The sequence below is a fragment of the Gymnoscopelus microlampas genome (assembly GCF_963454915.1).
Source record: "Gymnoscopelus microlampas genome assembly, chromosome: 15".
NCBI classification, from domain to species: domain Eukaryota; kingdom Metazoa; phylum Chordata; class Actinopteri; order Myctophiformes; family Myctophidae; genus Gymnoscopelus; species Gymnoscopelus microlampas.
In genome coordinates this window covers 18,056,351-18,068,835 of record NC_139952.1, presented here as the reverse complement: position 1 = coordinate 18,068,835, position 12,485 = coordinate 18,056,351, and the positions used below count along the sequence as shown (strand labels likewise).

Here is a 12,485-nt window from a genome sequence, read left to right as displayed (position 1 = left end):
GCTTGTCCAGGTCTATGACCTGCACAAGACCAGGGTCAAGTACTACATTTATATGTTTTGAATAAACACAGTATTTGTTGATGATAATCAAATCATGTGTCCACATCTGAGCTCATAAGAGAGAGACATTCAAATACACTTTGAATGTAACCAAACTCCATTAATGAAACCCTGTTTAATAATCTTTTTCACAGCTGCCATTTTTACATTAAATAATAGGGTAAACACAGGTGTTATCAGTTATACTAATTAAGATTCTATTCCACTCAGGTCAAACAGAGTTAAGATTCTGCTATTTTTTATGTTGATTCACTGGAAAGGCTCTGCTCCACTAAATGGAATGGAATCTTAAATAGTAGCATAATGTTTACCCTACTATTGCTGTGAAAAAGGTCACTTAGTGTTTTGCCAGTTATTTGAGGGCCCACTTGCAATATCCCCGGCCCTCAGATTGAGAGCCACTGAGTTATGACTTTTTCAATATTTCATGTTCTTGTCCCTCTGTCATCCAGTGATAATCATATCTGTGGCGGAAGCAATAATACTGCTGACCATCATCTTCCTGCGGACTAGACTCCTCATTGCCATCGCCCTCATCCAGGAGGCCAGCAAGTGAGAACTCACTAGAAATACAGATTTAAATATGATTTAATATGGTATATTGGTCTTTCTTGATACATAAAAAAGATCTGTGATTTATTAGATAATTCCTTAGAATTGCAATTGCTTTGTTGTGTTGCTATATTTCTTTCGTTCTTATCATATTATATATCTTAATATATTATATAATTGTTTAACACAGTATATATGGCTATTGTTATTATGGAAATTCCCAGTACATAACCTTTTTAACAGACATCATTTATGTATGATGAAATATGATGTGGGGGGGCTGTTTTTCCTTCCTTTGTCAAATATCGACCCATTGGAATGTAACGGTCCCTCTTTCTGCAAGTTCAGCTATTTTTGTCTCCACCAGAGGTGCCACCAGAGGTGGAGAGTATGTTTTCGTTCCCGCCACGCTGTGTCCCCCCCCCCCCCTAGCCAAGCTAACATTGGTCAAGATTCACGTGACACGTGACAATATGTTGTCACCAATGCTTTTGATTGGCTAGCGAGACGCATGACGAAATAAAATCCTATAAATAGGTGTGTCACTTCCAAAAAACATTTATGTTTTTGGAAGTGAGGTAACATTGGTCAAGCTAACGGGATCAAGCTAACATTGGTCAGACAGGAAGACAGGAAGACAGGATTAATCAGGAACAGTACTGGCGGAGACCTGTGCTCCGAGGAGCACATTTTCTAGTCTTTGAACCTGATTTCATTCCATTCTGTCAGCTTTCAAGCTTTTTTTTATACATTTGTAGGATTGAAGAATTGACAGTTATCAGTACAGGAAATGACTTTGTGATCTGTGTGTCTTCTACAGGGCAATAAGTCACATGATGAGCAGTCTTGTCTACCCTCTGATTACCTTTGTACTCGTGGTGGTGTGTGTGGCTTACTGGGGCATCGTTGCTTTGTATCCTTTCACTTGTGGAGAAAAAACAATATTTATCCACAAGTTTCCTAGGGCGTTGTGGTTCTCACTTCCTGTCGATTTGATCAGGTATCAGCATAGAAATCGACAGGAAGTGATGCCCACAATTCCCTGAGAAACTTGTGGATAGACAAATTAATTGTATTGGCATTATTCAGTAGGCCGGCAGCTATCGATTATTCAAAAGGATTTTTATAATTGACTAAATCAATTAGTCTGATTAAGCACTTAAGCTCTATTTTATACTTTGTCGTACAATGTTGTAGCACACAAATAGCAAAATAGCCTTCTGATCTGCTATTTTGGCTATTTCTGCTACTGTATAAAAAATGTAAACAATAAACAAAAAAATATTTTATTTTATATATATATATATATATATATATATATATATATATATATATATATATATATATATATATATATATATAAAAAAATATTATACTTGATCGAATATAAAAAATAATATTTATATTACATTGAATCGTTTGAATAACTGTTGCACCCCTATTTTACAATTTCTGTTTTCCCTATTCAGTGTTGTTGGCAATCAGTTGTGTTGGCATTACCACTCACCAAGCACTTCTTCTGCACAGCACAATATCAGTACTTCACTTAACAGGGTGTGTGTAGATATCTGGCCACGTCGGGAAACCCAGTGTATAAAGTGGTGGCTCTCAACACCACACAAGAAGGCTGTGACAGAATTAATGGCACCGTGGATTGCGACCCTTTGGTGAGTGGACAAGCAGAATATACAGTACTATATGGGCCTAGTGTGACTGAGCAGTCAATGTCAGTATTGTCTCATATAATGAATGAAATGACAATACCGCTGTCAATACATATCATTGTCTGTTCACAGCTTCAGCCATATACAATATTATGCATAAACATAAAACATTTTCCTGTTAAGATTTTGCATTTGTTTTCAATTTTCTCCAAAGTCATTAAAATGTTACTGAACTTACCTGAATTATTGATTCAGTGGTGGCTAAACATCTTTGTGCAGTTAAAAAGTTTCTCACATTCTCACCTCTTGTTCTACTACCTGACAGCGCCCGCCCACCCTCCCTTTGTTTGTTTGTGCAACATCTCGGTGTCAAACTCTGTCTCCCATATCTCTTTCAACTTCCTCCTACAACCTTTCATTCTCCCTTTACCTTTTCCCCTCCATCTCCCACTCAGGGCTTCAACAACACGGATTACCCCGGCTGCCCGTCGGCTCGCTGTGTCTTCATCAAGTACAACAACGAGGGTCTCATCCAGAGGAATCTTTTCAACCTGCAGATCTACAATGTGGTGGCTTTCCTCTGGTGTGTCAACTTTGTCATCGCCTTAGGACAGTGCACCCTGGCAGGGGCCTTTGCCTCCTACTACTGGGCCTTCAGCAAGCCTGGCGACATCCCTTTCTTCCCCCTGTCAGCGGCCTTTATACGGTCACTGAGGTAAGGCAATGAGCCTCCCATTAAAACCTTGTCATTGTCACAGGTCAAAGAGTTTCAGTGCCAAAAGATCATGGGTTTGATCCCTGTGGCGGTCAGTATTTCTGTCCCTGTGTAGGTGTCTTAGTGTCCACTTAGTTCATTCCTGTTCAATGAACATCCCTCCTGGCTGCTCCTGAAGGCACATGCATGAGTGCAGCATATTACACCATATGTGATATGATACTTGGGGGAGGTCTACTATTTTATGTGCGTGTATTACATAATGTATGTAAATTATGATCCGATCAAAGGACCATGTATAAAATACACTGCATTGTTAATTTAGCTATTCAGAGTGTGGGTTCATTTTTACATTGAGTTAAATTGGCACTTAGTGTAACCTTTTTTGGCACGTGGATTAATTAAAATGAGTGAAACCATATATAATTGTAGAAAGGATGCATACAGTATGTGCTGCCTTGTTTTTCCGTCATGTGGATACAATCTCAGGAATGTACTTGCTGTTTGTAATGGATTGGTGATGTTTCTTATACTGACTGCTAGAGGGCGTAGTTGAACACATGGTCATGTTGTGTAGGCTACTATCTTATCTACATACATACAGCAACATTCACCTTTGATCTCAAATAATCTTGTCATCCCATGATATCATTGATGCTGTATAATTGTGACAGAGATGGGATTTTAATTATAATTAACTGATTAATTTGAAAGTTTCACTATTATTACACACTTGTAGGGTTCCTTTCTAACCCTGATGGCTAATAGAACATTAATTTAGCGTTGCACTGAGAAGTGTACACTGATTAAGTACTCTTAATTATTTGCAAACATTTCACTCTTTATTTTGATGACCATATCTGTGTTTCAGGTACCATGTGGGCTCCTTGGCATTTGGTGCTCTGATTCTCACCTTGGTCCAGATAATCAGAATCATTCTGGAGTACATTGACCACAAAACCAGATGTAAGGCTGGAAGGCATACAAAAGTCTCTCATTTCATTATATGGGACTTGCTCCTTGCAAATTTTGATTAACACCATTTGATGAGTCGTGGTCTCAAATAATTGAAAGGCTAATATTTTACCTTCCCCTCCCCAGCTGCTCAGAATCCCTGTGCTCGGTTTCTTATGTGCTGTCTGAAGTGCTGCTTCTGGTGTCTGGAGAAGTTTATCAAGTTCCTCAACAGGAATGCTTACATTATGGTCAGTAACCACACTATGTCGTGGGTTTGTCCCCCACAAGAGTCTTCTATACCTACTGAAGTGTGTTAGAGAGTAAGGCACTGGCTAAGCCTAACCTGGCATTCATTGCATCCAATCAGCAGATACATACTACTATCAAAGGACATCCAAGGGTGTTAAGCACTGACCAACTTTCACAAAAAGGATCATTTTGGCCAGACAGAAATGCTAACATTTCAGCCTAGTTGGACTTCATCAGAGAATGCTCTGATGATGCCAACAAGGCAAAATATGGCCAAAATAAATTGGTGAAATTGTGGCACTGTCCCTGCCCTTTTTTTAGTTTTCTTTTTTTTTCAAAGCTAGTGAGTGAGTGCTACCATACATCCTTGGCTGTTGAGTCTTTTTAAGTACATATTTTTGGGGTTTAGGGCCACAAAAGTGTCTCATTCTGGGAAGGCGCGTCCAATCCCTCCAGTGCGACATAAATGATATGTTAGACAACTGAATAAAAATGCAGTCTCTGTCAGTCATGTAGCCTCTGGCTTCTTCTTCAGCTGTTTTTTCTGGATAGACAAAATAACATTACTGCCTGCCTGACTTTTAAACATGCACAGGTCGTCTAATAATACAAAAGGCACAGTCATAGTACACAGTAGAGAATGGTCTTTTCTTTAGTAGTAAAAATAGAGAATAGATAAAAGTTTTTTTTATCTAAAAGGTTGCTTGTATACATAGTGTAAGTTTGATCTGGTTAACTTTCAGAAATGTTTAACTTAGGGTTCCGCTTAGTGTTCCTCTTCCTCTCATTATAGAAACAGCTGTTGTTAAAACCAGAGCATCTTCTACAGTACATGTTCTAAAGGACAGGCATATCGTTGCTGTCGGGCAGAAACCTTGTATATCCATATTTCAACTTTTTATGTTTTTTTGGTAGAGAACAAGTACAGAATAAGTGGAAGGGTAATTCTAGTTAAAATAGGATAATAATATAAAAGTGAACATCTGACCTGGCCCTCTGCTCCTGGGCTGGTCAGGTGTGCATAAAGTATAGGCCATGCATTCTGTCAATAAAAACGTCATATACTGTAGATAGACTTAAGGATCCCACGATGGCCATCTGCACTTGGACTAACCGGGCATAATAATATCATGTACAATTTATCACCATTACAATGGGCATGTAGTAGGTACAGTACTGTATGTACTGTACAGAATATCAACAGTGTGTATCAATGTATCAATATCTACATGTGTATAGGGATGTAGATATGTAGTGAGATATACATATGTAAAATATAGGTACAGTATGTAGATAGATATAAATATGAAAATATAGGTATGTGGTTTGATAAATATAAAACAATATACAGTATATGTACAGATAATCAACAGCAATGCTGTGTATCAACCAGGATGCACAGCTGAACTGCACTGAATGGAGTGTACTATTCCTACTTCCTCATCTCTGCCACTGTAAAACAGTAGTTGGTATGATTTGAGCAGGTATTCTGTTTTAACAAAACACGTTGATCTCACTTTCCTGACAGATCGCCATATATGGGAAGAACTTCTGTGTCTCGGCCAGGAATGCTTTCATGCTCCTCATGAGGAATATAATCAGGTTAGTTGCTGAAGTCACATGTGGCATGTCAAAGGCTTTGTATACTGTTTGTTTGTATACTGAACTATGATGCTAGTTTACCTTTAAATGTTACTGACACATCCATAACCATGTATATAATATGGTTGTGTGACTGGAACCATGGCTTGGTAGCAGGGGACATTTTTTTTCCATGACATGCTGTGTCTTCCTACAGAGTGGTGGTGCTAGATAAAGTGACTGACCTGCTGCTGTTCTTTGGGAAGCTGCTGGTGGTTGGAGGAGTAGGTAAGAGTGGAGCGATTACAAAAGGCTCTTGTTGGGATTTAGTTCAATTCAGTTCAGATCTTTATCGTCCCACATGGGAAATTTGGCTTGTAGCATGACTTACACACTTACACACTGTGAGCGTGTAGATCTGCTATTTTTGCTACTTTAGAATATTTGTGAATGTTTTGAAAAATAAAATAAAAACAATGCCTATGACATGCATAAAACTGGGATGCCAGGTTGAAAGTGGTTTGAAAAAGAATCAAATAAATAAAACAATTACAAACAAAACAAGATTGAATAAGGAGCGAGATTATGTTTAATTACGGTAAGTGTATGCACCTCACCAATCAAGTTAATATTTGGGTGGATGGGTTAAATGCAGAGGGCAAATTCTGTATATGTGTTAATGTAGGCTACTTGGCAATAAAAAGTGAACTAACTTAACACTTGGTTTAAATTAACACCTCTCTGTAGCGTCTTAAGTGTGAGTTTATTTGGATCAACTTCAATGAGCAAATCTTTGCTTTTCAGGTGTCTTGTCCTTCTTTTTCTTCTCTGGCCGAATACCACTGCCGGGCAACACCTTCCGTGTAGAAGTGCTCAACTATTACTGGATGCCAATCATTGTAAGAAGCTAACGAATGACAAATAAGACTATAAAGGACATGTTGCAGAAGATCATTTCTTTGTCAGAGTTAGTTACATTTACATTATCACCTGGGCATTTGTTGTTGCCCAAAGTCATCCATCCAGTGGCCGGCGTAACAGCCCTAGCCTCTGGTGTTGAGGGCTTGCAACTATCGATTATTTTCTTAGCGATTATTATATCAATACATTTTTCGATTAATCAAAAAATCAAGAACCACTCTTTTATTAATTATTTTCATTTTTTTATAATAATTATAATATATATATATGATTTATAATCAACTACATCGATTAGTCTAATTAACCACTTAAGCCCTGTTTTATGCTTTGTTGTACAGTGATGTCACGTCATGGTGTGATGGGTTGTGAGCTTTTGCAAGACATTTCAACTCCCACCCCGCCACCCCAAAAATGTATCATTTTAATTCAAATCTATTATTTAAAAATAAAATCTAAATAGCTTAGTTCAATGAACTGTTGTACCCCTAATGATGTTTATCACATACCCATACCCTTATTTCTGTCTGGACTCACTCATGTCAAGTTCACCATTTATTAAATAATGGTGATGGCAGTATATAAATAACTTTCTGTTCTGGTTCTACTCCGGTATCTCTTCAGCGGTTAATTCTACCATACCATCCGCAATAACCATGTTTGACACCGTTTCCCACATCGAGGTCACTCAAGGTGATAATTCAGCGCACAGAGGCACTTGACTTGCTGATTGGTCATTAGCTGTAGCAGCTGTTACTTACTTACTTACTTATCACTCCCCTCACCCAGGGCAAATAAAGGCTGGGTAGGTGATAAAAGGTTTTATTTATGTCTTGACTTGAATTCAAGTCGAGAGGACGGCTTTAGAGGTCAACTCTGTTACACTAGACTACATATGAGAGGGCATGTCAGTACTGTATGTTCTCATGATAACAGGTTTGTGTTGATGCTCTGTATCAATACCACCAGGACAAACTCCTGGATGCAACACACCAAGGAATAAAATGTTACATGATCATTTCCCAAAATAATGTCTTTGTTTGGTGTCTAACTGCTACGTGTTCCTGCAGACGGTGGTGGTTGGAACATACCTCATTGCTCATGGATTCTTCAGTGTGTACAACATGTGTGTCGATACGCTCTTCCTCTGCTTCTGTGAGTACATACCATATCTCTGACAATCTTACTGCTGTTATCTAACACATGCACTTCTTGCATACTGTGCACAGTCAATAGCTCTACACTGGCTATGTATAGACGCATAGATACATTCTGTACATTTATATATTATCTTATTATCTCCGCCAGACCGGGAGGCAAAGATGTTGATTTCGCCCCTGTTTGTGTGCGTCTGTTTGTGTGTCTGTCTATGTACAGCTAATCTTGGACCCCCCTTGACCAATTGGTGTCAAACTTTACACGCACATTCCCAGTAGGCCCCCATCCCAAATTCTTCAAATAGGCCTCATGGTGGCACTATAACAGGCCGCTTTACATTTTGGCGTATAATTCTTCCCTCATATAATCAAGATTTCTTGGTTTCCTTGGATCATGACAGAACTCCCCAGACCCATTTCCACCCTTTCCACGATTTTCTGCAACACACACTTTTTGCTAAGTACAGATTTTGTCCAAAAGTCACAAATTGGTGCACGTCTTCTTTGGATTCCTGTGATGAACATGTTTTTCATATTGATTCCCTTTAACAAAGTTTGCGGGAGGTACCCATTTGACCAAAAAAAGACAAAGATCAGGTCAGGAACACAGTCGATTTAATCATACACTGAGGGCCTTCTAAACAACACAGAGCTAAAGGCGATCCATACCAGCATACATTACTCTGTTCCCTCTCTGGCTCCAGCTCAATCCCCCTCATTCAGTGTCAGCTTTTTCGTCAGCTTGTATATTCACTCACATTAAATGTATACACATCTCTTCCTCTCTCCTACAGTGGAGGACTTGGAACGTAATGATGGATCACAACAGAAGCCATACTACATGTCCAAGAGCCTGATGAAGATTCTCAACAAATCCAACAAGGCACCAAAAAAGGCTAAATCAAAAGACTAAAGAGTTCAAAACTATGGTGAAGTAATCTATGACTGTTCTCTACATACATACTCTAAGCTGTTGGGTGGAAACCTTGTATATCCAAAAAACGTTATTTTTCAAAAATGTAAAAAAAAAAAAAAAAAAAGCGGTCCAATGGATTCTATATAGTTATGTTTGTATTTAGTCACATGTTTTATTGTTTAAATGTGTATAAACCCAGACAGACTTTCACAAATCTAATAGCAAAAATACAGATCTACAAGATCAGTGATGCAACTCATGAGCTTGTAGGCTTGATAGGCTATTTTTGTTACTTTAGCATGACAGTCTTGAATGACAAAGTAGGGTATTAATTTACAGGAAACAAACGTGAACATTTTTAAATATAGAGATACACGGTTTCCCCCCGACAGCAACGATATGATCTACGTGTGATGTGTCTTCTCCATGACACCCATTTTACGCCGAGCAGAGGTAGCATGCGGAAAGCAATATCACCAAAGTTTACACACTTCACTGTTTCTGCACTTTTATTGAACTTTCGATTGAATGTGTATGTGTGCATGTGGTATTAATGATTGTATATGTGAAAGGTCTGAGCATGAGCCACTAAAGAATGTAAAGTGTTGTTTGGTATACTTCATAGACTTTTTTTTATTGACCATAGAATAATTTGATTTAATATTCCTGCTGTGTTGGCCAAAGCAATACTTTTATTACATTTTAAGATATTTATAATGTGCACAAGACTGATGTTTGTGTGTCAGGAATAAAAAGCCTCTATCTACAATGTTGACATGTTCAAGTTGTATTATATGATGCCGGTTTGCCATGTCCATGCCATGTCCATGCCAGTCTCAGCGCCCAGTAATGAGTCAAAATATTAAAAAACGTACAAAAGCATCTTAATTTCTTTAAAGTTACCCATTTGTCCTGAGTAGGGGTGATGTAACTGCAACTTTCAGATGAAGAAAATGAATAAAATAAAATAATGATTTAACTGAACACCAAGTAATGGCACATTCACATTCTAGATATTGATGCTTAGATTTGTAAAGTGATTTATAATTGTTTGTTTTATAACTGCAAATATTTTTGATTAACACAATGCATTAGATATTTATTAAAATAATAAAATTGTAAATATGACTGTGGAGATGTCTGTGTTCTTTTCAACAAATAACAGTTTGTTTACATCAGTGGCCTGTTGAGATCCATACATATACAGTACATGCAAGCAATGCATTCTTTTAGCAATGCATTCTTTTCGCTTCTGAGTTTCTTGTTTGTCTGTAATGGTCCCTGTGCAAGTAATTAGCCCACGATCACCTGTACATCTTAAACCTAGCTGAGTTGTTAACAAGATCAACTGATATTAGATTTAAACAGTCACATTACCTCAGCAGGGGCCTATTTCACGAAAGCAGAATTAGGGGTTAAGCCTGGATTATTTTAGCCAGGATTAGCAATGAATCGGTTTCATGAAAGTTGAATTATCTTGCCAGATTATTTTAGCCAGAGCACCCTGGATAAGTTTATCCATGACTCGATTTCGCGAAAGAAAATTTACGCAATCCTACCTTAGTTACCATGGAAATTTAGCTGTGAAGTTAGCCTGGTAGGGACCAGGCTAACAGCCAAGCTTACTTAATCCAATGCCTTGTTCGTCAAGTTTTTCCACAGTTAATTCAACACATGTGTTTGTATATGGACTCATTTTAATGACCCTGCATTCAAATAAAATAAATAAAATAAGATATAATCAATTTAATTATATTACTGAAATAGAGTGTGACCATGAATCATAATTGTTTCACAATGACTCATGTGATATGTCATTGTCACTCTGTTAACACTATAGTTCATATTGTTGTTAGATGTTTGATAATATATTACAGATTTTTTTTTATATTATAAAGAATGTCTGACATACATATGTATACACACACACACACACACACACACACACACACACACACACACACACACACACACACACACACACACACACATAACTAATACATTATTAGTTACGGGTTTAGAAGACCCTCTTCACTGTACAATGTAAGTCAAAGAGGAGCATATTTTAAATGATCAATTTCTAGTCAATGGAGAAATTATTTTTGATTTCTTGTCCACCTTTGGAGTTACATCATGATGGCAAGGTAACTACACAACCCAAACCTCCTATACCAAAGTGGTCTTGCCCTTTAAGCAGTAAATCTGATCACAAACCAATGAGTTTCCCCACACTTATTCAATTACCGCCACCGGGACCCCCGTGGACGGCACTGCAGATATATAGATAGATGGATTCCATGTAATCTCTACATTGCATGCATACCTGCCAACCTCAGACCGTCCGATAACAGGAGATTTTTTTCCCCAGGGGGGGGGGGGTTCTTGACCACGCTGGGGGTCCCCCCCAGGACATTTTTAACAGAGTAGATGTAATTTCCAGTATTCTGGTGGATTTTGGTAGTTTTTTACTTAGGATCCATTAAAAAGTTAAAAGTAGCAATAAAAGTGCCATATTTAATAATACCATTCTGCTGGGGACCCCATTTTGCCATTTTGCCTTTTATAGCGCCACCAGGAGGCTGATTTGTGCAAAACATATTTTTTGACAGTACTCCTACGGATTTTGTCCAAATAACACGCAAATCGGTACACAGTATCTCTATAGTCATTAAACGAAACAGGTCTTTCAGATTTGTCCTTTTGTTGCTGCTAGGGGTTTTGCGACAAATAAAAAAACACAAAACAAAGGCACAGGCAAAAGCACTAAAAGAAACATGTGTAAATGTGTGGAGGTGCTGTAGGCAGGCGGATGGTTGGTGGACACCTCTGTGGTCTCTACAAACAGGGCCACAGGTTCAAGTCCAGCCTAGGCACTGAAGCCAACACTCATCGGTGTACTGTTGTAGTGTGTGTGTGTGTGTGTGTGTGTACTCACTCTCACTCACTGCACAGTCAGTTTTGTTGTTAATGTTATACAGTACCTTTTTCGGTATGTGCGTTGTACTCTGATATGCTCATTGGTTATTGTAAAAGTTGAGATTCAGAACACACGCACACGCGCGCACGCACGCTCAGTAATTTCATTCTGCATGGGGCGAAACTTCTTTTTTTTTTAGGGTGCATGCCATTCAGCACCATGGACAGTGATCGTCTAGACGATCCATTGATCATTCCATTGTAGATTAATAAGCAGGCTATTAGCCTAGTATTGAACTCTCTCTCTCTATATCTCTATAACATACAGTGTCGCAAATACTTTATAACACTGTATGATTATTACAGCTCTGATCAGGCCAAGGCAACCAAATGTATGCAGGTGCGCAATGCTGGGGACTGTGGGGAGAGATGAGCTCGGTCAGACTCACGGTCCGGTGTATTCAAAAAGTATTTGAAGTATGACGAACATAGGCTACATCCGTATGCCTTGGATCAAGATGGCCTTGCAAACTGCAGCAAGAGTTTCCAAATATGCTCTCTCCCCCTACCCCCCAGGTGATGCTAATATACTCAAGTCCAGGACATGGACTTGAATAGGCTACAACTAGAATTCATTTTACAATGAATAAATGATCTGAGCAGTGGATGGGGAATGATGTAATTTAGGGATAATAGCTCAGATTTATATAACGCTTTTCTAAGTACCCAAAGTCGCTTAAGGAAGGAACCAACTTTACGGGGGGAAAAAAGGAAAGAAATTATGGAATGATGCATGATTT

The 12,485-nt window shown here is 38.4% G+C and overlaps 1 protein-coding gene across 1 annotated transcript in view; it reads left to right on the top strand.

Annotated features, from left to right (window-relative positions):
• Window positions 1–9,892, top strand: part of slc44a4 (solute carrier family 44 member 4) — a 21,244-nt gene extending 11,352 nt beyond the window's left edge. Inside the window, exons 12-22 of the mRNA XM_084081277.1 lie at window positions 513–612; window positions 1,433–1,525; window positions 2,177–2,279; window positions 2,732–2,991; window positions 3,863–3,957; window positions 4,093–4,196; window positions 5,726–5,799; window positions 5,996–6,066; window positions 6,583–6,677; window positions 7,767–7,851; window positions 8,648–9,892. Of these exons, the coding sequence (XP_083937403.1) occupies window positions 513–612; window positions 1,433–1,525; window positions 2,177–2,279; window positions 2,732–2,991; window positions 3,863–3,957; window positions 4,093–4,196; window positions 5,726–5,799; window positions 5,996–6,066; window positions 6,583–6,677; window positions 7,767–7,851; window positions 8,648–8,766 (1,199 nt within the window). The 3' untranslated portion in view covers window positions 8,767–9,892. The remainder of the gene's footprint in view (window positions 1–512; window positions 613–1,432; window positions 1,526–2,176; window positions 2,280–2,731; window positions 2,992–3,862; window positions 3,958–4,092; window positions 4,197–5,725; window positions 5,800–5,995; window positions 6,067–6,582; window positions 6,678–7,766; window positions 7,852–8,647) is intronic.
• Window positions 9,893–12,485: the final 2,593 nt, after the last annotated feature.